Raw genomic sequence first — 23,804 nt, 5'->3', positions numbered from 1 at the left:
GACAGCCTTAAAACAAAACAAAACAAGACAGCCTTTTTGCATCACCTGGCCTTTCTAAAGTATTGATTATATAATACAAACTTTTCCTGTCAGATGAAGCTAGTCTAACTTATAAATATCACGCATAACATACTCAAATAGTGATGCCACCACCACCATTGTGTCCAGCCACCATGACCTTGCATACATGTATATGATATTTGGAGTGTTTTGAGGGGTTTGGGAACAGAGGAAGTACGAATAATATTAGGAAGAGGGAGAGAAGGAAACATTGTTGGCACCGGGAGAAGAGGGGCTCAGCCAAAGCAGTGCAGCACTATCCTAAACATGTTCTTGGTTCACATTCAAGCATTATTGGCATTCTTTAATAGAAACATTTGAAATTTTAAAAAGGAATAGGAATCCCATGATGGTTCTTATATTGAGTATACAGCCATCAGGGGTGGGCTAGTGGTTCCTGTGCCAGGCTAGACAATTTCTCCATGATGGCTTCTTTGCTTTGGAATTTCTGCCTTTCTCATGAAAAGCAAGATGTGTGTGTGTATAGTATGTATATGCGTATGTGTTTATATGTATACACATACACATATGAATTATAATAATATTATGTATATTATATATATATATTGCTGTTGTTATCAAGTAACTGGTAGTAATGTTGCACAAAAATAATATGCTCCCAAATCAGCTTGTCACTCATTCTGGATCCTCACCCAGCAGCAGAACCTGAATGGTTCCCTGTATTCTATTATTTAGCTTTTGTATAAAATAAAAAAAGTTCTTATGGTTTGAGTTTTCTGGTATGTTTGTATGTGTTTATTGAGTGAATAATTAATAAAATTTCCAATTTTCTTAGAAAGATGTAAGGGATATCCTTACTCCAATTCATGTTGAAGCAGCTTATCACCTTGGGCATCATGTGATCAGTCAAAACAGCACTGATGAATTTTCACCACTTCAACCAATTCTTCAGCAAAGGAAGGAAAAAGACATAATTAAAGAAAAGGTTGGAATATTTTCCTTTATTTTCATTTTTTAGTAAAGAATTACTTTCAGAAATTTCATGTAACATAAAATAATGAGAAATTCTTTTATATGAGCTCTTCCTTTAAAATTCATTTCTTGCCTTCTTTACTGATGCTATTCTTACAAAAAAAAAGATTCTTGCAGGCAGCGCTTTAAATTTTCTTTTCCTCTTTTTTATGCTCATTTATGATATTGAGTCAATTTTTTAAAAAATACATTAAACACATGGATATGTGTTTTCTAATTACTCTTTCTTATGAAGAAAATGTAAAAACAAAGTGACACCTTTTATGTGTTAGAATTATTTGCTTACACAAAATACCTTAAGCTCATGCACACAATATACCTAGGAGCATAATCAGCTCTGGGTTAACAGATCCCTTGTTGGGCTCATTCACTTTATGTAGTCATATGGTTCTGTTACTCAGTAATTCCTATTTTTCAATTTCATTTTGTGCTTCCCATCTACATCTCTGTACAAACTGCTTTTTAAAACGAGTCTTATGTCAAGCTCCCTGTACTCATTGCTTACCCTAATTCATACTATATATTTTTTCCTGTACCATGAACCATGTATTTATTGGTTGTAATCATTTCATTTAATCCTTTATTCTTCAACTGCAGAAAGATACAGTCAGCTAAATAAATTTGGGCTGAATAATGGTATTAACTGAAACATTTGTCATGGCACACAGAATCATAGAATTTGAGGGACTTTCGGGGCTTAAGCCCATTCTATCCCTAGCTGCTGATGCCACAAAAACATTATTGGTTATTTTAGAGCTGGGAAGCACTTTAGAGGTCACAAAATTCAACAACTACATTTTTCAATAAAAGGAAACTGAGGTCCAGAGAAGTTAAGTGACTTGCCCACATATGTGAGGAGAGATTTGAATATGAGACTTGGCTGTCTACAAATTCAACTTACTGATGTACACTTTCATATTTAAAGTCATTGAAACAAGGTGACAAGGAAAGGTTAATAACTCAGAAGAAAATCTTTTCTATAGCAGTAAAGATTAAATTCCTTGAGTGACAGGGGTAATTTTTGTTTTTAATTTGAATCCTTGTTGTCCAGCCCAGTGGTAAATACTTAATAATATTGACTTGAATTAAAAACAAACAAACAAACCCAACTTTCCTTCATGGTAATCCCCTCTACTTCTACTGGGAACTTCTTTTACTTTTTAAGGTTAATTAAGAGTTGCTTTATTATTAACAAAAACCTTGTGTTGGAGATAAAAGTAACAAAGCAGTAGTAATATCTGTTTTGTTAATTTTCTTATTACAGACCCCCTGCATTATTAGCAAGCAGAATTGGTGAGCAATTAAATATTCAGACAGTGTGACGGCTACTTCCTGTCTTGCAGGGGAGAAGGGAAGCAGGCTACTTTCCATCATACCAATATTTTGTCTCTTCATTCCACTGTTTATTTCCACTTCTCCTCTAATACTCTTCTTTCTTTTTTGTGTTTTCTGCCCTCAAACACCCTCCCCCCACTTTCCTATTCTTTTTACTTGGCACACTCCAACCTCCCTTAACCCAGCTTATACACACCTACTCTGTGATTAAGTGACATGGCTTCCTTGATGTTTCTCACTTGGTCTCTTGACTCCAGGCATTTTTGTCAGCTGCCTTCCATGCCTGAAATTCCCTCCTTATCTTCCCTTCTTGGCTTCTCTGACTTCCTTCAAATCCCAGCTCAAATTCCAACTTCTATGAGATACCTCTTCCATTTCCCCTTAATTCTAGTGCTCTCTTTCTGTTGCTTATCCCCAATTTATCTTGTATATTGCTTGTTAGAGTGTAATTGTTTGCATGTTGACTCCTCCATTAGACTGTGAACTCCTTGAGAGCAAGGGCTATCTTTTTCTTTATCTCCCCCACAATAACATCGAGACTAGTTCACAGTAGTCACTTAATAAATGTTTATTGACAAACTGAACTATTAATCAGGCAGAAGTATAACAGATGAAATTCATTAAGAGGTGAATTATAAGTTACTCTACAGTGTTGTTAATTTTACTTTTTTTTCTTGATCTATCATTGACTTGTTTTCCTCTGACAAATAAGTATAAATAATTTCCTGAATTGAAATATATGTAGAATCACAGCATTCTGATTGGGAAGTGACTTCTAGTCCTATTTATAATTCAGTAAGGATTCCCTCTGCAATATACCCCCATGAGCCTTTGACTGAAGAAATCAAATGACCAGGAACCCACAACCATCACAAGACAACCCATTCCACTAGATAGCCTGAATTACTAGTAATATTTTTCTTTCTTGATGCTCACATTTGCCTTTTCTAACTTCTAACCATTCTTCTTAGTTTTGCCTTCCAAAGATAAACAAAAAGGCCTAATCCTACTTCCTCATCCTTGAAGACAGCTATCATGCCCCTTCTATATATTCTTCTCTCCAAGCTAAGCATCCCTCTTCATCAGTCTGTTTCCATATGGCCTAAACTCCAGGCCTTTTACCTTTTTTCCTGGTTCTTTCCTTAGAATCCCCTTAAGCTTTTAAAATCTCCTTCTAAAAAATGAAATGTGGGAGGGGGACAGCTGGGTGGCACAGGTGATGGAGCACTGGCCCTGGATTGAGGAGGACCTGAGTCCAAATCCAGCCTCAGACATTTGATTCTTACTGGTTGTGTGACCCTGGGCAAGTCACCTGGCACTCATTGCCCCACAAAAAAATAAAAATGAAAATGCAATGTGCAGAAGTGAATTTAAAAAATCTAAAAAACCAAAAACAAATAAAAAAGCACTTATTAAACAACTTTTATGTTTCGGGCACTTTGCTAAGCACTTTGATCCTTACAACCCTGGGAGATAGGTGCTATTATTAACTGCATCTTACAGTTGAGGAAACTGAGGCAGATATTGATTAAGCGTCTTACACAACGACATACAGTTAGTATCTGAGGGTAAATTCAAACCAGTCTTCCTTACTTCAGGTCTAGTATTCTATCCACAGTGCCCCCTTCCTGCCTTAGTGTGTCTTCTGAACCCGGTCAGTGTAAAGCTATATTCTTGGTCCTTCTTAATCCTGGACAAGATACCTCCTTTTAGATTAGGATTGCATTAATTCTACACACACACACACACACACACACACACACACACACACACACACACACACACAGCCATATGTCAAAAGTAAAAGTGGGAAAAATTTAAAGAACACGCATGGCTTAAAAGAAGAGATATGAGAAGACACTCCCACCTCAGTCCTTTGCAGAAGTGGGAGGTCCACAAGTATACAGTATATGTAGTTTTAGACTTTTTCAACGTATTGATGAGTTATGCTGATTTGTTTGTCTTAAAATGCTGATTATTATACAAGATAGCTCTCTGGTACAGAGAAGAAGAAGGATACTAGGGAGATTATGATAATATAAAAACAGATACTAATAAAATCTGATTTTACAAGAAGATTATATTGAATCTCTTGAATGCTATATCAGTGTTGACTATAAGTTTGCAGCCCATTAAAATCTTACTATCTTTAGATGAACAGGTGTCTGTCCATAAACATCTTTTACATTACTTAAGCTTAAGGTTAAAGTTATTCCTCTCAAATTTCACCTTACTCAGTTTGGATCAATGTTCTAGCCCCATCAAGTTGTGGTTTCTGTTTTTGTTTTTTACTCATCCAGAGTATTAGCTATTCCTCTCTGCTTGGAATCATTTGGTACATTTATTAAGTGTGTCATTTAGACCTTTTGCCAAGTCATTGATTAAAAAAAATAGCATTAGATCAAGCACTGATTCCTAGGTACTCTATTGAAGACCCCCAAATTGTTATCAGACCATTAATTGCTTCTCTTATATTGTCTTTTCAGATAACCTTTGCAAGATTTTGTAGCCGTGAAAATTGTTCTACTGATTTACAAGTGTCTGCAAAAATTGGATTTCCAAAGTAAGTATTAGAAGTATTATGTTTGATTACTATCAGGGTTTGGAGTGCTCTGATTAAATAAATATTTTGGATAATTCTACATTGAAATCACCAATTTTTCAATACTCTATGGAATATGGTCATTTGTTTTTAGTCACCTCAAGCACCTACTATGTGCCAGGCCTGTGCTAGGGATACAGCAAAAATCATAATACATTCTTTGTTCCTGAGGAGCTCTTGGGGTAATTGGAAAGACAATCGACAACCATGTATAAGCAAGATAGTTGTTGTTGTGAATGTTCAGTTGTTTCAGTCGTGTCTCAGTCTTCATGATCCTACTTGGGATTTTATTGGCAAAGATGTATGAAAATTGGAGATAATCAATAAAAGTAAGACATTAGCACGAAAGAGGATTGAAAAAATAGGACTTTAGCTATGACTATAGTGTCAGGGTCACTACCTGCTGATTGTCATGATACTGTAAATATTAAAAAATGCCTATAAGATAGACTGAGTTGCAAGGTTTAGTTTTGATTTTTCACAGAACAATTAAACAGTAAAGGCCATAGTGGATTGGAAATAACCCTGGCATAGGAACTAGGAGGACTTTGTCCAGTTATGTCACTAAATAGTTGTGTGTCCTTGGGCAAGTCACTTCTTAGTTTATTTATAAAATGAGAATATTATATTAATATCTTATGGTTCTAATGCTCTATAAACCTAAATTCCTATTGATCTTGTTACAAATTGCAGTCAAGAATAATTGTCTGGCTCATCTAAGAGTAGCTGGTCAAAGGCATTTTCTAAGATATTCATTTTTTTAGTTATTTCATGATAGTGTAGTAATAATAGTTATATCTATGGATAAATATATAGCAATCCCATTTTACATTTTTATATAATATGGTTTCAGTGTTTTCCTCTAGATTGTTGTATGATACCAATTAAGTTATAACATTGCTCTCCATTCATCTGAATGACACACTTACCGCAAATTGTTTCCTCCCTTCTTTCTCTCTTCTGTACTTACTAAGATCTAATTGTGATTCAGGTGAGGCGAATGAGTGGTATCTGAATGGAATTACATCCCAGCGTCTGAATACAGATTTCAACATGCATGAGTCAATGCATAAATGGCTGAAGAAAGCATTTATTAAGTTCTTACTGTTTGGCAAGCACTGTACAAATTCTAGGGATAGAAAGGAAGATAATGTGCTCACATTCTAAAGAAGAAGTTGGCATACAAAACCATATGCATATATATATATATATATAGTGTAAATGGAAGATATCTCAGAAGGAAGACAATAGCAGTGGGGGAATGGGGAGTGGGAGATATGGTATACATGGTAAATGTAAAAGTAGAGACAAGACTTGACAACAAATTGGACATAGGCTCCTGAGAGTGAGAATGAGTCGTCAAGGATGACACTGGAATTGTGAGGTTGGGTGCCAGGGAAGATGAGGTTGCCTTCCATAGTAACAAACATTGAGAAGAAGGGAAGAAGGGAAGGTTTAGTGGAAAATATAAGTTGTGTTTTGCACACGTGTAGAGATGCCTATAGTAAATCAAATTTGAAATGCCCAAAACGCATTTGGTAATATAACACTGGATGTTATGAGAGAGATTAAGGTTAGATCTGTGAATCAGCTGCAAAAATGATCATTGAACCTGTGAGAGCTGATGAGCTCACTAAAGTAGATAATATAGAGAAATGTTAAGGTTACAGGACAGAGCCTGGGGTAGGATCCCATCCATAGTTAGTTGGTGTGACCTGATCCATCAGAGGAGACTGAATAGAGGTTAGAAAGGTAGGAGGATAATGGGAAGGAAGTAATGTCATTGCAAACCTAGAGAGGAGACAACATCTAGGGTGATCAAGTATCAAAGGTTGCAGAAAGGTCAAGAATGATGAAAATTGAGAAAATACCATTCAGTTTGTCAATGAAGAGATAATTAGTGATTTTGGAGAGAGCAGCTTCAATTAATGGTGCAAAGGGAAGAAAGGAAGAGGAAGCCCTAAATGTAGACATTTCTCAAGAAATTTAGTCAAGAAGGGAAGGATATAGGATAGGAAACAACAGAGATAATAGGATAAAGTGAGAATGTTTTAAGTGAGAATCTCTGCTTTCATGGAACTAGGGGAGATAAGATAGGAGAGTTCAGATATATAAGCCCCATGCCTCTTACTGTATAGGGGCAGGTTACATAGGAGTGCCCAAGTATCCAGAGAGCACAGCTACAGGACATATACTCACAACCATTGAGAAGAGGAGGTCTCAGAGGGATATAAGCAAGGGAAAGCATTCCCTGTAGCCTTATCTTTCCATCTTCTAGTATCCAGTAAGATCTGGTCAGGTTGTGCTACAGAGGACTGGCCAAAGTTTGGGGAAAGGACTCTCTATAATTTGGAGCTTTCTGCCATCTGGTTTTGAGTGTGATAGGGAAGGAAGTTATAGGGGATTAGAAAAAGGCTTCTGCCTAACTTGTTCAGTTGTGGTCTTTGGCACCTGGTTTGAGGTAAGGGGGTAGACTTGGAATCTATAAATATCCATTCGGACCCTTAGTTTTTTTTGTTTTGTTTTGTTTTGTTTTTTGTTTTTTTTTTTTGCGGGGCAATGGGGGTTAAGTGACTTGCCCAGCGTCACACAGCTAGTAAGTGTCAAGTGTCTGAGGCTGGATTTGAACTCAGGTACTCCTGAATCCAGGGCCGGTGCTTTATCCACTGTGCCACCTAGCTGCCCCCCCAGACCCTTAGTCTTAAGTTCTTCCTTTCAGTTCCACAAAAGACACTTACCTTTTCAAATAAACCCAAATTACATTCATAAAGTCAAGCTGATTCGCATGTTTTATTACAATGAAAAGAATTGAATATTTTGTAGCTGCATCATAGTAGAAATGTATTTGTTCGGGTTGCTGTCCCTAGCTGTTTAAAAGCTAAGATTGGAAAAGCCTGCCAAAGTAATTAATACATTTGATCATGGGTTGTATTCCTTGTTGTGTTTGATTATTCCTCAGTATCTATTTCTCAATCCTTGTTTAATTTCTGTTCTTGATGGTACTTCTATTAATAATGGTTTCATGCATGGCATTAAAAATACTGTGATGTTTAGATTTAATATTCTTCTTCTCTAAATGTTAATTCTATGTCACTTAGGCCAGGCCTATGTAGCCTTACTTTACTTGCCATTTCTGTGCCAAGGAAACTCAGCTCATTACATAGATAATTGTTGAAGTTTATTCCTCAATTATACAGACTGGCAAACTACACTCTAGTTCCAGTGAAAATGGCTCTGTATCCTCAATGCCTCACACATAATATATACTCTGTTTGAGTGAGTGAATAATTTTCAACCCTTCTCTTCCCATTTTGCCTCTTTCATCAACATTTTGTCTGCTTCATATTCCCAGCTTCCACTGATCTTTGGCAAGAAGAACAGCTGGGTTTGGAAATTCTTTTGCTTTTCTTTGCTTTGTGTTAGGTCTTTCCCCCCTCCCCCACCTTTCTTCTAAGTCATTCTATCCTTTCATCATCTTTGGCATTCTTAAATGAAATCCTTCTAATTACTCTACAAGTGAATATGGTTTTGAAATATAGAATATGAAAATACAAACAGTAATAATGCTTCATTTCTAAAGAATGAAAATACTTTTACTGGAACATCTAATCTATGCATTTTTCTAAACTTAATTAAGTGTATTTTCCTTAATAGGCAGACCACATAATTTGAGTTTTAAGTCCTATGGTAATTTTAAATAATAACACATTTCTCCTGCAATATTTGCGTAACACAATAAAACTATTTTAGTTTAGTACTGCTGGGAAATGCTAAGCATTATTTTACAAGTTCATTGGCAATTTTTTTAGCATCTCTTCCAGCTTTAAATCCCATAATCTTTGAAATAAATATATGATTATGGTTTATTTTGTGATTCTATGGGAAAGATGATGCTAATATGTTATTCAGTATGTCAGTGTTTTAAGGTCACTTAAGTACCACCATGTGGTCTATTACAGAAGCAGGAAGCACTCTAGCTTTTGTGTTCTTTTTGAGTTTAACCGCCTGCTTCTGGTAGGCATCTGACACTGATTTGAGGTGTTTTCATGTAAGAGTCTAATTGGTTTCTAGAAAGACTCTGACAGAATGCTTTGCATGTTTAGTAAATTATACCACATCCTATACAAATGCTCCTATCCCACAAAGGCAGTAGACCCTCTCCATCCCCCTCCCAAGGAAAGAGGATGAAAATTGAAGCCATATGTTCCACACATCCTCTTAAATATAACTCCATGGGCACTAATGGTATTTATATGCCCCACAGCCATAAACCTGTTTTAGGCAAATGTATTTACTCAGTGAAGAGCATAAGTTTCTGAAGACATCAGAAATGGGCTTAATATTGTAGCAAATGACATATCCATAAAACTTTTTTAGCATAGGATCTGGCACATAGTGGGTGCTATCCAAATGCTTATTCCCTTCCCATATCATTTCTTTTTACCACTGTAATGCCCTGCAGCTCACTCTTTGATTAAGTTGAGCCCTCTTACTGAACATCTACCTTGTACATGTGATGAACCACATTTAGAAAGTCTTCAGCTGTCAAAGGGAGATGGCTGAATGCTACGTGACTAAAATGATCAATTTAACAGCAGGTATTAGTAGGCAAGTCAGTACCGTCAAAAAAACCCATGTATTCTGTGGGGGCTGTACAGCACTAAAGGCCTTCGATGGCAGCTATCTGTGCTGGAAGAGAAAAGAAGGTAGGCTTTCCCTGGGTAGTCTTTGAGGGCCAAAAATCTGGAAGGAACCTCAGAGACCATCTAGCCCACCCCTCTCATGTTACATGTAAGGAAGCTAAGGGTCAGAGTAGTTAAGTGATGTGCTCAAAGTCACAATGGTAGTAGGTGCAGAGCTGGGCAAAGACTGGGCTCAGACTCCAAAACGTGGTGTTCTCCCCATTTCAGGATACTTTCTCTGCTTCTGATGAGTAAGTAAAAGGGGGAATAGAGGGTGCCAAAACAATGACTCTGAGACAGATCTGAATAATCATAGAAATCCTCCCACTCTTACTTTTCTTTCCCCCTCTTTTTTGACTGCACAAGGGATTCCAGTGAGTACAGCCTTCCCTCAATGAAATACCCTCCAAATGCCGGTGAACTCATTTTTTCCACTTAGCAATACTCCTTCCACATGTGCTGCTTGTTTATGGTCAGCAAGAAAGGGCCAGGAGAATATAGTCACACATCTTTTACTACAGTTCAAGCCTTTTGAGCATAAGAGTCAGGAATTTTTTTAACCCAAATAAATGTGTTGTATACCTTGACATAGCAAAGTGTGAAGTGTCATCTTACATTACCTTTTGTCTTAGTATCTTGATTAAAAACTATTTAGCTGTGAAGTACTAATCTGTTTTGTCTAGACAGTGCATATTCATTATATGAAAGCTCAGGGAACATTTCTTTCCAAATAAGGCTTCCATTACTTTCAGCTCAGAGAAGTTGAAAGATAGAAGGGCAGAAATCTGTCTCCCTCTCTCCCCCCTAACCCCCACCTGAACCCTGTTCTTATTAAGTTATGATTCTGTATGTACACAGTACCTTGCTTTGTTTAAACTTCTAGGATCCTAGTTGGCTTGGTAAATTTCAAGTATGCATTATGCATGTTTTAATGAAGAATGAAATATGATTACCAGGGAAAAGCTCGAGTGCGGCTTTGTCACACTCCCAGATGTGCACCTGGTGCTTTATTGTATCTCCTGGAGTAAGCTGGTGGGCATCTTTCTGATGGCTTCTTGTTAATGAATCAAGATGCTGGAAGATGTAGAACAAAAAAAGGATGGATAGAAGAGTAATTAGAATAATGTGATAAAATAGCTTTAAAAATGTAAAGGAAACTGAGGTGCCAGCTCCTGAAATGTTAACATTGTGTTTTTCTTTAATTTGCTGTTGTCTCGGAACCTTGCTGTTTATGCAGCGCTTTCACCTTCTGCTGTTTGTCTAAGTGCCAACTTCTTTCCCAAAGGTGTTCAGTGACTAATGCTTTGGTTAGCAGCCAGAATATTTTATAAATGTCTATTTCTAGGCAGCTCTTCCACAAGTCTTAATTAAACTTTAATGTCAAATGAAAGTTTACTTTTAGAACCTCTTAAGTTCCTTCATTTGTAACATGATTACATACCAGGAGGGGAAATTAGGAGACTCTGATGCTCCCTCACATTTCCTCCATCCTGTTTAACTTAGTCCCTCCAAGCAGCAGCATTAGCTCTGAGAAACAAAGGCTTGCAAATAAGAATCAAATTTACAACCCTTTCCCAAGAGTTGGGGCAATAGGATGGCTCTTGCTTAATTTGTCTCCTCCACCCTAAAGTGATAACTATAGTCTTGTTTCATAAATAGTATTCATGTTTTAAATGATTATTTTTAAATAGTGTATTCTATCAGCTGTGAAGCAAAGTGGAGATTTTCCTTCATGCGCTTCTTCACCTGCTCCCTGTTCCCCTCCCTTAAGGATTCGGGAGCTGCCAGTTGAGAATTTTCTGTACTCACAGCTTCAGAGGATGAATTGTTTCACCCTTTGGAGCTAGAACAGGAGGATTAAGCAGAATGAAAATGTAGTTTAGAACAAAGCTTGTATTATAGACTACGCAGTCCAGAGTGGCTTGTATTTAAGTATAATTTTTTGCTTGTATCTTTATTCTGCAGCTAATTCTGGCCTTAATTTAGACTATTCTATAGGATGTGGGATTTGTAATGTTATACTAATTAAAATAAGTGAAACATTTTTTCTAATATCATTTGTCATTTTTAAAAAATGGCATTGCTAGTACCTCTCAAGAAATTAGACCACAGTTAAAAGGTTGCAGGCCATGTGAAAGGGAGTTTTTTTTAACTTCTGAAATGTTACATGACCTGTTTATTTGATCATAGGTGTTATAATGCTGACAAGTAAGCAGCAGATTTAGTAATATGTATAGGAATATAGGCATGTGGTTGATGGATAGGTAAAGCATTTATTAAATGCTTACAATATACCAGGCATAAACACTGGGCTAAAAGCAATGGAGATAGAAATGCAGGGCAAAAAAGACAATATCTACCATCAGAGTTTATATTCTAATGAGAGAAGAGATATAAAAAGAAACTAGAAAGGGGGTGATGGAAGGGGGAAGGGTACCCAATCAGTGGCAAGGTTGCTAGGGAGATGGTAGAAAAGTCTCAAGAGTGAGGATTGGAGCCAAGAGTGAAATGAGCATGGTCTGGGCACCTGATGCAACGGCTGTCCAGGCCAGAGCATCTTCAGGGTGAGAAGGCATCTTAGGAGGAGGGAGAAAAGCTGGAAGAGCTAGAGAGTGAGGAGTGAAGATATACATACATGCACATACACATATATGTATTTGAGGCAGCTGCGGGGGAGGGGGGATAATGGATAGAGTACTGGGCTTGATATTAGCAATATCTGAGTTCAAATTAGACTCGTAATAGTTGTGTAACCTTGGGCAAGTTGTTGAAACTTTTAGCCTCAGTTCCTTCTCTATAAACTTTTCAAGGTTGTTATGGGGAATATAATGAAAAAAATATATGTGAAGTCCTTTGTAAATCTTAAAATGCCAAATAAATATTAGCTATTATTACTATAGCTATTATGGCCATACAGTGCATTTAAAAGTTTTGATTTACCAGTTTCTTCAAGAGACATATTTATTTATTTATTTATTCATTCATTCATTCGTTTGTTTATGTATGTATGTATGTATGTATTTATTTATTTTTGGTGAGGCAATTGGGGTTAAGTGACTTGCCCAGGATCACACAGCTAGTGAGTGTTAGGTATCTGAGGCTGGATTTGAACACAGGCCCTCCTGACTCCAGGGCTGGTGCTCTATCCACTGCACCACCTAGCTGCCCCCAAAAGAGACATATTTATTAAAGTTACAAGAAATACAGAAATTAAAGAGACTGTTGAGTGGAAAATTAAGTGGAAAATGAACTGGTTTGATTTCATCCAGCAAAAACATTTGCTTACTGATAAATCTATTATGTTAAGTTTGAAAAATTAGCTGATGTAAGGGGTTTACATGTAACACATTCATGATTGTTTCACTACAAGAATATTTTCCCTAAATTAATTCATATTCATGATTAAGGCAAATATCATGCACATTAGGAGATAGGATCTTAATTCTCTTTGAAAAATGGAACCTAACTAATATTCACTTATTTTTTAGGCAACATGAAAATAAAAATTATCTAATAGTTGGAAGTATGAAGACTTTAATGTTGAATATTTCATTGATTAATGCTGGAGATGATGCATATGACCCAACTCTACACATTCATCTGCCCAAAGGTCTTTACTTCATTAAAATTTTAGATCTGGTAAGAATTGAATTGCAAAGTAAACTGAGTTTTCTTTAAATTATTAGTATGAGTTTGTCAGTTAAAGTCACAGCATGGCATGTATCTTGTCTCTTACTGGCTCTCAAGAATGTAATTACTATTTCCAAGGACTTGTCAAGAAAATTCAGATTTGTGTCTTAGCTAATCCTCACTTATGTCAGTATCTGAGCTGGACAAAGTAGAAAAGGCAATTTGAGAAGACCTCAGAAAAGGAATCTAAGAGGAAATTAAAAACAAGTGGGAGAAATGTCCAGAAAACATAGTAAGAGTAGTAGAAATTTGGATAAGTAGGTAGTTGGCATCAGTGAGGTCCATTTGGAGATAGCAGGTGGATGTCCTTATAGGTGGGTGAAACCCACAGATCACCTGCATCAGGACAGTCTGGTGATGTCCTGGCAGGGTACCAGCTGGACATGTGGTCTCTATCAGGTAACATAGTCCAAGGCACAAGAATTGTGGTTTGAGGGCAAGAGTCAAGTCATTGAGAGGTCTGACAAGGACAAGATACAGCCATGATCTTGTGTTGGAGTACAAGGTAGAATATCAAGACAGGAGCATAAACAAAGGAAAGCAGGATGGGGACCTGGTCACTTAAACAACAGTGGTGTACAAGAACCCCAATTGCTAGAACCAAGGTAAAAGCAAGGACCTTTTAAAGTCAGTACTGAAAATACTCAACCACTTGAATTATGGATCTATAGATCCCTATCTTTAACCCTTCCAAAGGGCTCAATTTATCATAGAGTCCTGGGCAAGGATTAAGAACTCAGGACAAAGGACTAAGCCTGCAAATAGCCTCACTTAAAATATCAAAACAAATGTGACATATTACTATCATGTAGGCTCCAAATAACCAGAGCTTTAAACCCTCATTATTCTAAATCGATTAGGGGATTAAGGATCCTAAGCATATTTTCCTGTCTCACAACCACAGCCCATACACAAGAATGACTGACAAGGGAGTAGTTCTTTGTAGCCCATTCTTTAAACCATCACAAAGATCCGAACCCATAAATGAGCAGAGTTTCACACAAAAGTGGAGTACCAGGTTAGGGAGATGGAAATTTTTTTTTTTTGCATGTGTGTGTGTGTGTAGGACGAGGACAGAAGATTGGGCAGTATCTAGCAGAAAGCAAGGGAATTGGAGGTTTTGTTTTTAATTTAGTATTCAAACTAAACAGGAAATGTCCCTTTAGGAATGATAGAAATTTCTTCAATTATGTGCTTTTATAAAGGAATCTATAAAACCTTTAATAAATTACGGTCTTCTCATTTCATGACCCCCCCACACACCCTGCAAATAGGAAGAGAAACAAGTATATTGTGAAGTAACAGACAATTTGGGTGTTGTGAAACTTGTCTGCAGAGTTGGTCATATATACATGGATCATCTATCAAAGGTAAACTTTTTTTTTTTACTTTTAGCTTTTGAATCCTATATGCAGTATAGGCATAAAATCATAATCTTACTATTCTGTTATGAACGTTACAAAAGAAAAGCTGATCGGATTCTTTTGGACTTGAAAACTTTGTAATTCTGATTAAACTCTTGTGAGAATACACTGTTAAGTCTTTACTGCATGCTTGGGCTATGAGACTCAGATTTAAGAAAACATTTCTCCTTTACTGTGTTGTTTTTTTCCTGAGGATAGTACAATATTTGGGCTTTGACAGATGGGATTTTGAAAATACTTTAGTAGTTGCTTTTTTTCTTGCTACATACTTTATTTACTGTTGTTGAACAACAGGATTCCCATTTCTTCCAAGCTCTTAGGACATATCATTTTCTAAGGCTGATATTCTATAGGACTCTTTTGCTTTTACTCCAAATGTAGGTCTTGCGTATTTGTTTGTTTTCTTTTGTACAAAGTTCGATGTACTTAAAGTTGACATCAAACGTGCCATTTACCATGTGTCACATAAAAGTAATACCCCAAACAGCAAAAGGTATGTTCTATACTCCATGTAACAAAAAAACTAAATTAATGGGAAAGAAAAATTGAGTTTAGATGAGAAAACTTTATTCAGTGTGTTTAATGTCCTTCTTTCTCTACATTTCCCTTCCACCACATCTCCAAATATTGGAATGTGGAAAATTATTTACTCAACATTCTGTGTTTTTGTAGGAAGATATCAGTTTTCTTCTGGATGCCAGCTCACTTAGCAAAGCAGAAGATGACCTCACCATTACAGTTAATGCTACCTGGTAAATTTTATTTGAAAATCATTATTGTGCTTAGTGAAAAATATCTGCAGCATTCTAGGCTTAAGGTTGGGGGCACAAAGACACAGTGAGTAGGACACTTGTGCATCATTATGGGTCAGTAAGAGAATATTCTTAATTATATAATCGGGAAACTGAATGAACAAAAAAATCTGAGAATAACTATTTAAATAATTAGAACAAATTCTTGTCAAACCCATTACAAAAATAATTTCTTAATGGCACATCCATAATTATTAACAAAAAATGCTATTTAAACAAACCACAAGTTATATGTAGTATATAATTAATTCTCTCTAGAGGAAATGTGTTGTGCTTGAAGAATTCTAACAGGGCTTATTTATATTTGATTTTTCTAGTGAAAATGAATGGGACATGGATAGTCTATTGGATAACAATATGACTTTAATTATACCACTGAAGTATGAGATTACATTAAATGTTCATGGGTAAGTCAGTAATGAACCATCACTTTAATATGAAAGTTGATCCTTTGTCAACTGCTCTACCTATATATTTATTTGAGATTAAAATCACTAGTTTATCTTTCTCTCTAACATAATCCCTTTGGAGTTATCAGCCCTTACATAGTTACTTGCCATTTTCAGTCCAGTTCCTAGTAACTACTGCAGCACATTCCTCATAGTGCCCATCTAGAACTAATTAGTGCTAGTAAGAATCCAAACAGCCTCATATCAGACAAATCTTAGCACTACCACCACACAATAGGATGAACCATGGCTGGTCTTCCTTGTTTCCTGATCATTGCATTAAAGTAGAGGCTAACTGATCATGGGCATAAGGTGTATAATTGTAACTTCTTACCAGGATGGAAGATTCTATGAACTATTCTAAGCAAGGTATTTTTCTTCCACCCTTTAACTCCTATGAACCTGCTGGATTTATAGACAAGATACAGGAACTGAGGCTTTCCCTATTTTCCAAGATTTCAGTGTGTTTTTAATCATAGGCTCTTAATCTGGGATTGGTAAATTTATATTTTGATAATTCAGTATAATTTATTTACTTTGTAATCCCATGTATTTTATGCATTGAAAAACATTATTCTGAGGCATCCATATGTTTCCAGACTACCAGAGGGGAGTGCATCTCACAAAAAAAGGTTAAAAATTGCTGTCTTGGATATTATCCTTTTAAGAAGAATGAAAATGTGGAATTAGAATTTTTTACCTGTTCCTTAAGTGGTGGCTAAGTGACTCAGTGAATGATGTTGCAAGTTTTTAGTTCCATTTGTGTATTTGGTTTTAAAAATGGTAAAATATAGTAAAATGCAATCATTGCATACATTTAGAGCTAACATGCTGGTCAAAGACACATTTTCCCCCCTTTTTATATAAACTATTAAGATTTTCTGTACAATATGGGGGTGTGGTGGGTATGGTTTACTATATTCAAAAGGCATTCTTAAATTGATGCCTACTCTCCAGGCCAGTGCAAAAGTCATTCAGCCCTGAGCTTTGGTAATTCTATGAAGTTAGAGAAGTAACAAAAGGTTTTGTTAGTACATTGGCAAGAAAACAAGAGTTGGCCATAAAATTTCCCAAGTTTGCAGGTTATAGGTACTCTGGTACTGAATACTCAGAGTTAATTTTCCTGAAAGTTATTCTATTCTGTTTAAATGATGGATGGATGGATGGATGAATGAATGAATATGTGGATAAATGAAATAATATCTAGTAAGTACTTACCTTGTGTTAAGCACTATGGATAGAGGCAGCCCAGGCTCTCAGGAAGCTCCACATTAATTGGAGGATATGAAACATATAAAAAAGTTCAGCTGCAGGGCAAATAGTAAGGCCTGATTGTCTTTTGTCTCAACAAAAGGAATAGAGTGGGGCATTTCCATCATATCCAAACCTTAGGAAATTCATGCAGCCAAGATATGTTTAGAGGTAGCCTGAAGGGGCTAAAAGGATAACAAGGGGCTGGATCATCCTATAGTCCTACAGTCTGGATGGTTTCTTCCTACCATCCCCAAATGTACTTGATGAAGGAGTAGTATTTGATGGAAGTAAAAAGGGAGGAAGGGTACCCCCAGTTCTGGCTGCCCGAACCTCCCAGATCACTTATGGGTTGATCCATAAATGTTAGCATATAGAGTGTTCCCACAGAGTTTTAACAGTGAGTATTGATGGCAAGAAGATATTTAGAAACAGGAAGTAAAGAAGCTATAATTTGTTGTAGTGGGCAAAAGGAAGATACTAAGAAGAAACACATGTTGTTGCATTTACAATGAATCTCTTTAAAGAAGAAAGTAACTGGGTATGTTGGAGGAAGTAGGGATACTGTGTAATTCTGTTCAGAGTGGTTATGTCGGTATTTTCTCAAAGATCGTATGTGTGGAGTTAATTATGGTCAATGTAAAATTATTAGCAAGATGGGAATCTGTATACATTCCATAATTCCTCCAAGAATACTGGATTCTTAGAGGAAATAAAAGTTTAATATGGCAACAAAAATAACACAGTTGGTGTTTTTTGTTTATTTCTTTTTATATTCTTTTAATCAGGTTTGTAACACCAGCTTCGTTTATTTATGGACCAAGTGAGGAAAATGAACCTGAAGCTTGTATGATGGAGAAAATCAATTTTACTTTCCACGTAAGAGAAAGTTATTTTTTAAAAAATTTATTTATGTCAAACTGAAAAGTTATTTTTATTAGCAGAGAAAGCTTTACTTTCTCAGTCTGCTAAACCAAGGAGAGGGCAATAACAAGGGCAAGAAGTAAGCAAGTTAGGGGTTACTTGGTGTTTAGTTTGAAGGTGTGGTGGCTAAAGAGAATAAGCAGGAGCTAGGCATGGTAACAGACCAGAGCACAGTGGTTGTGGTATGGGTTGAGGCTGACAGAAAAATGGGCCAGAAACCGTTAGGGCAAAAAAGATAGACTAGGATTTTGATTAGCTTTTGCCAAATAATAATAGCACTTTAAGGTTTACAAACAGAATGTTTACACACATCTATCTTTTATTCTCACAGCACCTCACAGAGAAGTAAAGGTTACTGATACTATCATTTTCCTTTAACAAATATGGAAACCAGGGCTTATGGAGGCTAAGGGACTTGTTCATGGACACACAATCGATGAGTGTCAGAGACAAGACTCATCTAGCACTCTGCCTGTGACACCAGACTGATTACCTATGAAACAGATTTTTGACTTTTGGAATCTTTTCCATACAAATATTTTTCAAGAATATCACATATAAAATATCAGATTTTACAGGTTAGAAAGTAAAGGAAACTGAAACTTATGAGAGGGGCTTGTTTTTATCATTAGGATCTATTTGATTACATGGTCAGTCTATAGATATTGATTACTGATTTATTTATTGACTGATCTTTTCTATCATGCATCTCATGTCCAAAACCAGTATTGTATGTTACAAAGAGCTGAAAACATCTTTAAAAATCCATCAAACTTTAGCATATGAATTACTACAAAGATATTAGTGTTTAATGATAACTGATCATTGAATATTTTTACATCTACTTTACTTTCAAGCATCTTAATGTTGAGGGTATCTCTTTAGTATTGAATTACTGAAAATCTTTTCCTTTTGGGATCTCTTTCTGGAAGTGATTGGCGGATTCTTTCAATTTCTCCTTTGTCTTATGCTTCTAGAATATCAGGGCAATTTTCCCTTATAATTTCTTGGAAGATGATGTCTAAGCTCTTATTTTGGTCCTGGTTTTCAGGTAGTCAAATGATTTTCAAATTATCTCTCCTGGATTTATTTTCCAGGTCAGCTGTTTTTCCAAGGAGATATTTCACATTGCCCTCTATTTTTTCATTCAATTGGAAAGCTTCCAAGAAAAATATGAATTGGTCTCAGGTCATGGAAGCATTTAAAAGGGACTTTGAAGAGAAAGTAGGAGAGATAGAAGGAAGATTTAGAGAGAGGGAAGAAAGGATAGTAAGGGAAATGAGTGATGCAGGAAAGTCATGAGAAAAAAGTCAACAGCTTGAAAAGTCAAATGGAAAAGGGGATAAAAATGCTGTCTGGAGAAAATAATTGCCTAAGAATTAGGATTTAACAAATGGAAGCTAGTGACTTTATGAGAAGCCAAGACACAATAAAGCAAATCCAACTGAAAATGTTAGTAGCATTATTTTTCATAATGATTGAGAAGAGTTGTCAGTTTCCCTTACTGAATCTTCCTCATGACTCCTGCTGCATTATGAATTGAGTTCTAAACCCTGAATCCTGATTGATATGCTGAAGAGGGAAGAGTTGTGATTTCAGCACAGAGACAAAAGGAGAAAAGAGATTCAATAAAACAGTCATTTATTGAACACCTCTTATGTGCCCTGCATTGTGCCAGGCACTGGAGAGACAAAGACAAAAATGAAAATAATCTCTACTTTTACCTAGTTGAAACTATTGAATAAAATGTGGGCTTCTCTATCTATGGAATTTTCCTGCATTTGCCATGAAAGGGAAGTGGCTACATGTGAATTTACATCATTATAAATGTCAAAAGAGAAGCTACTTGGAGAAGGTTGAAGGCCTTGAGTTTGAGTCCTGCCTGTTTTGTGGGGTTTTTTTGTTTGTTTTTGTTTTAGGCAATGGAGGTTAAGCAACTTGCCCAGGGGCACACAACTAGTAAATGTCCGAGGTTGAATTTGAACTCAGGTCTTTCTGACCCCAGTGCTGGTATTCTATCCATTGTTCCACCCAGCTACCCCTCCACCTCTTCTTTTAAAATAGCTTTGTGAGGGGCAGCTAGGTGGTGCAGTGGATAAAGCACCTGCCCTGGATTCAGGAGTACCTGAGTTCAAATCTGGCCTCAGACACTTGACACTCACTAGCTGTGTGACCCTGGCCAAGTCACTTAATCCCCATTGCACCGCAAAAACAAAACAAAACAAAACAACAACAACAACAAAATAAAATAGCTTTGTGACTTTGGGCAACTTTCTTTACTCCTCTATTTTGTCATCTGTAAAATGGGGATGATGGTAAGCTATTTACCTCTTAAGATAATGAAGATCAAATAAGATAACGTATGTAAAATACTTTCTAAACTTTAAAGTACCATATAAATGTCAGCTGTTGTATGGTTTAAAAATTGCCCTAATGTGTGACCTTAAGACAAAATATTTGTAACATTGTAAAACTAATTCCTCCCTTTTCTCCCCCTTTACCAGGTTATCAATGCGGGACCTAGTATGGCTCCTAATGTGAGTGTGGAAATCATGGTACCTAACTCATTCACCCCATATAACAACAAACTATTCAACATTTTGGATATCCAGGTAACATCACTTCCCCCTTAAATTTTATTATGTGTCTTAAAAACTAAAAGTACATGGAGTTCATCCATTATCAGGTATCAAGCTATCTTTGAAGTGGTTTTTGCTTTTCTCTTTTCCATTGAATTATGTTAACTTAGAACAGTTGTAACAAAAGTAACTTCTCTTCTTTATCAAGCATTTCCTAAGTTCCCAGTGAATATTTTACATCACGGCTTACTTATTACAGCACATTAATGACATTGGTGTTTACTTCGTAATTTATGCTTTGGACTTTGCAAAAAAACAAAAATGTACTTGGGAATACAGTTTTGAAACACTTTTTGCAAATGTGATTTTTTTTGGTAATGTGGATTTTGGACACTGGGGTGGCAACACAGTGGATAATGTGGATACACATTTTCTGTGCAGTAAGAACTCCATAAAATGAGTTTTTATCTTCCTAGCTTCATGAAATAAGTGACAAATTATTACTGCAGAGCTTTGTTTAGCCACATATTTGCAGTATTTATTCTAATTCTATTGAATCTGCCCTTTTGTCACATTGCCCTTCACTTGGGCAAGAATGATAAACCCACTATCATTTTTAGTTTAAACAATAATGCAACAAACATTTGTAAATTACCTACCCTTCACAAATAATTATAGATCAAAGATTGCTTTTCCCCTCTTCCTCTCCCAACAACACAAATAAACAACCCACTGGCCCTAGTCTCAAGGAGATTGTTTTCTGTCAGAGAACCAAACTGATCTTTATTAACCACAGAATAAATCTATATGTAAAACTTAGTGATCTAAAACCAGTTGAGTATAAAATGATATGTAATCTCAATCTTTTAAATAATAAACATTTTTATTTATAGTTCTGGGTTCCAATTTTTATTCCTCTTTCCCTCCCTACCCTCCCCCCTTCCTGTGGCAGTAAATAATTAGTAAATAAAATTAGATATGGGTTATGCATGTATGATTATATAAAATATTACCATATTTGTCAATTTGTACAAGAAAACTTGATTAAAAGAAAAAAATGAAAGAAAGTGAAAAATAGCATGCTTTAGTCTGTTCCATCAATATCAGTTCTTTCTTTGGAGGTGGACAGTATGTTTCATCAATAGTCCTTTGGGGTTCTTTTGGATCATTGTATTGTTGAGAATAGTTAAGTCATTCACAGTTCTTCATCAAACAATATTGCTGTCTCTGTGTACAATGTTCTCTTGGTTCTGCTCATTTCACAATACATCATTTCATACATGTATTTCCAGGTCTTTCTGAAGTCATCCTGCTTGTCATTTCTTATAGCACAATAATATTCCATCACCATATATTCTCAAATTTTAAGTACCTAGGTACTTTGATAAAAAGCAATGCATAACCAGATACAAAATTTCAGATCATTTAATTCCACTAAAATCTTCTCCTGTTGTCCAATCATGATTCATGATATCAAGGTAACCCTGGGTCCTTAAAAGTTATGGATGCAGAGCCTGAGAATTAGCATGTCCTGCCAAACTGAGAAGGCTTTAAGTATCACCACAGTCATCAAAGAGTCTCGTCATTAGATTAGCTGGTGGCTACCAGGTAATGATTTGGCAGGAAGTAAGGGCAGCACACAGTAACTCAGTGGTCTGCTATGGCTTTAAAGATTTGTAATCCACATTTGTGAAGATAGTTACCAGCCTCATGAAAGCATGAATCTTTATAAGTTTAATACATATAGTATTTTTTCTTTACCAGTATAAAAAGAATGCAATGATAATTTTTCTCCCTTGCCTTTTTAGACGACAGCTGGAAAATGTGATTTTGATGATTATCAAAGGGTGTGTATGTCATCACAAGAAAAGAAAAAAACTGAACCATTAAAAGATATAGTCAATTTCTTTTCAAAGACTGATAAAAGGCTGATGGTAAGGATACATTAATTTAATGGAATCAATAAGTTTTTGTTCATTAGCTTCCCTAATAATACTAGTTATTAAAATACTGTTTTAAACTTAGAATCTTTAACATTGAACAGAGGGAGTCACATGCCCAACTGTGCAGTTAATTACAAAAAAAAATTAGTTATGAGATAAATCCTTTTGAGAGGAATCAACCAGATGGGATTCCAGGACATGGAGTGTGGAGATGTTAAGACCTGAGGTTGGACATTCATACTTCAATATCAGTGAATAGTTTCTTCAAAACCCTCTTGTGCTTATACAACCACGCACTTGAGTGCAATATGAATCTGTATCATCCTTTTCTTATTCTCCTACACTAAAAAAATTAAGAGAAGCTAGGAAATTACATTGTTTAGTTTGTGCAGTTAGTTTTGCACCAGGTTGCAGTTTAGTTCAGTGGGTCCTTCATCTTTATCTCTGCAAGGCTTTGTTAACTGGACAGTCTTTGTTAACATTACTAAAATTTCTTTTCCATCAGACTATGTATAACATAGAAATTTTAATGATGTGACATATATATATATTATATATTATACACAGGAAGGCAGCCTTATGTCTGATATGACTTAAGCTTTGCAATTTACATATAGCATGTAATTTAGATAGGCATTCTGATTATAAAACTTCATTTTAAATTTCTTCGGAAAGGATGAGATCACATAGAAAATGACAACCAACATTCTGGGGGAAATTCATGTTTCTGCTATAATTTGCAAAGCAGACATTTGTGTTTTATTTATACTGAGATTTGTTTTGTAAATGCCAACAAGGAAAACATCACAATTTTCACTTGGAATACTGTTGTGTCATCTTACTTAAAGTGTTGGAAACTTTCAACTTAATATTTTGTGGTTTTTTTTAGTACTGTCTAAAAAATGATCTACATTGTTTAATTTTTTCCTGCAATTTTGGAAAAATGGAAAGTGGAAAGGAAGCCAGTGTCCATATTCATTTGGAAGGCCGGCCATCAATTTTAGAAATGGTAAACTTCTGCATGATTTCATGTGATTGTGAATCAGTTTTAAAATATTGA

At 35.9% G+C, this 23,804-nt stretch overlaps 1 protein-coding gene and 1 pseudogene across 1 annotated transcript in view; one reads left to right on the top strand and one right to left on the bottom strand.

Moving 5' to 3' along the window:
- Positions 1 to 23,804, top strand: part of ITGA4 (integrin subunit alpha 4) — a 98,431-nt gene that overhangs the window by 68,652 nt on the left and 5,975 nt on the right. Inside the window, exons 16-25 of the mRNA XM_043996722.1 lie at positions 857 to 1,006; positions 4,875 to 4,951; positions 13,161 to 13,311; positions 14,637 to 14,732; positions 15,459 to 15,538; positions 15,916 to 16,005; positions 18,087 to 18,177; positions 20,727 to 20,834; positions 22,610 to 22,735; positions 23,634 to 23,753. Coding sequence (XP_043852657.1) covers positions 857 to 1,006; positions 4,875 to 4,951; positions 13,161 to 13,311; positions 14,637 to 14,732; positions 15,459 to 15,538; positions 15,916 to 16,005; positions 18,087 to 18,177; positions 20,727 to 20,834; positions 22,610 to 22,735; positions 23,634 to 23,753 — 1,089 coding nt within the window. The remainder of the gene's footprint in view (positions 1 to 856; positions 1,007 to 4,874; positions 4,952 to 13,160; positions 13,312 to 14,636; positions 14,733 to 15,458; positions 15,539 to 15,915; positions 16,006 to 18,086; positions 18,178 to 20,726; positions 20,835 to 22,609; positions 22,736 to 23,633; positions 23,754 to 23,804) is intronic.
- On the bottom strand, positions 297 to 700 carry LOC122750070 (annotated as a pseudogene).

Source organism: Dromiciops gliroides, chromosome 3 (genome assembly GCF_019393635.1).
Source record: "Dromiciops gliroides isolate mDroGli1 chromosome 3, mDroGli1.pri, whole genome shotgun sequence".
NCBI classification, from domain to species: Eukaryota; Metazoa; Chordata; class Mammalia; order Microbiotheria; family Microbiotheriidae; genus Dromiciops; species Dromiciops gliroides.
This window is presented reverse-complemented; position numbering and strand designations above follow the sequence as displayed.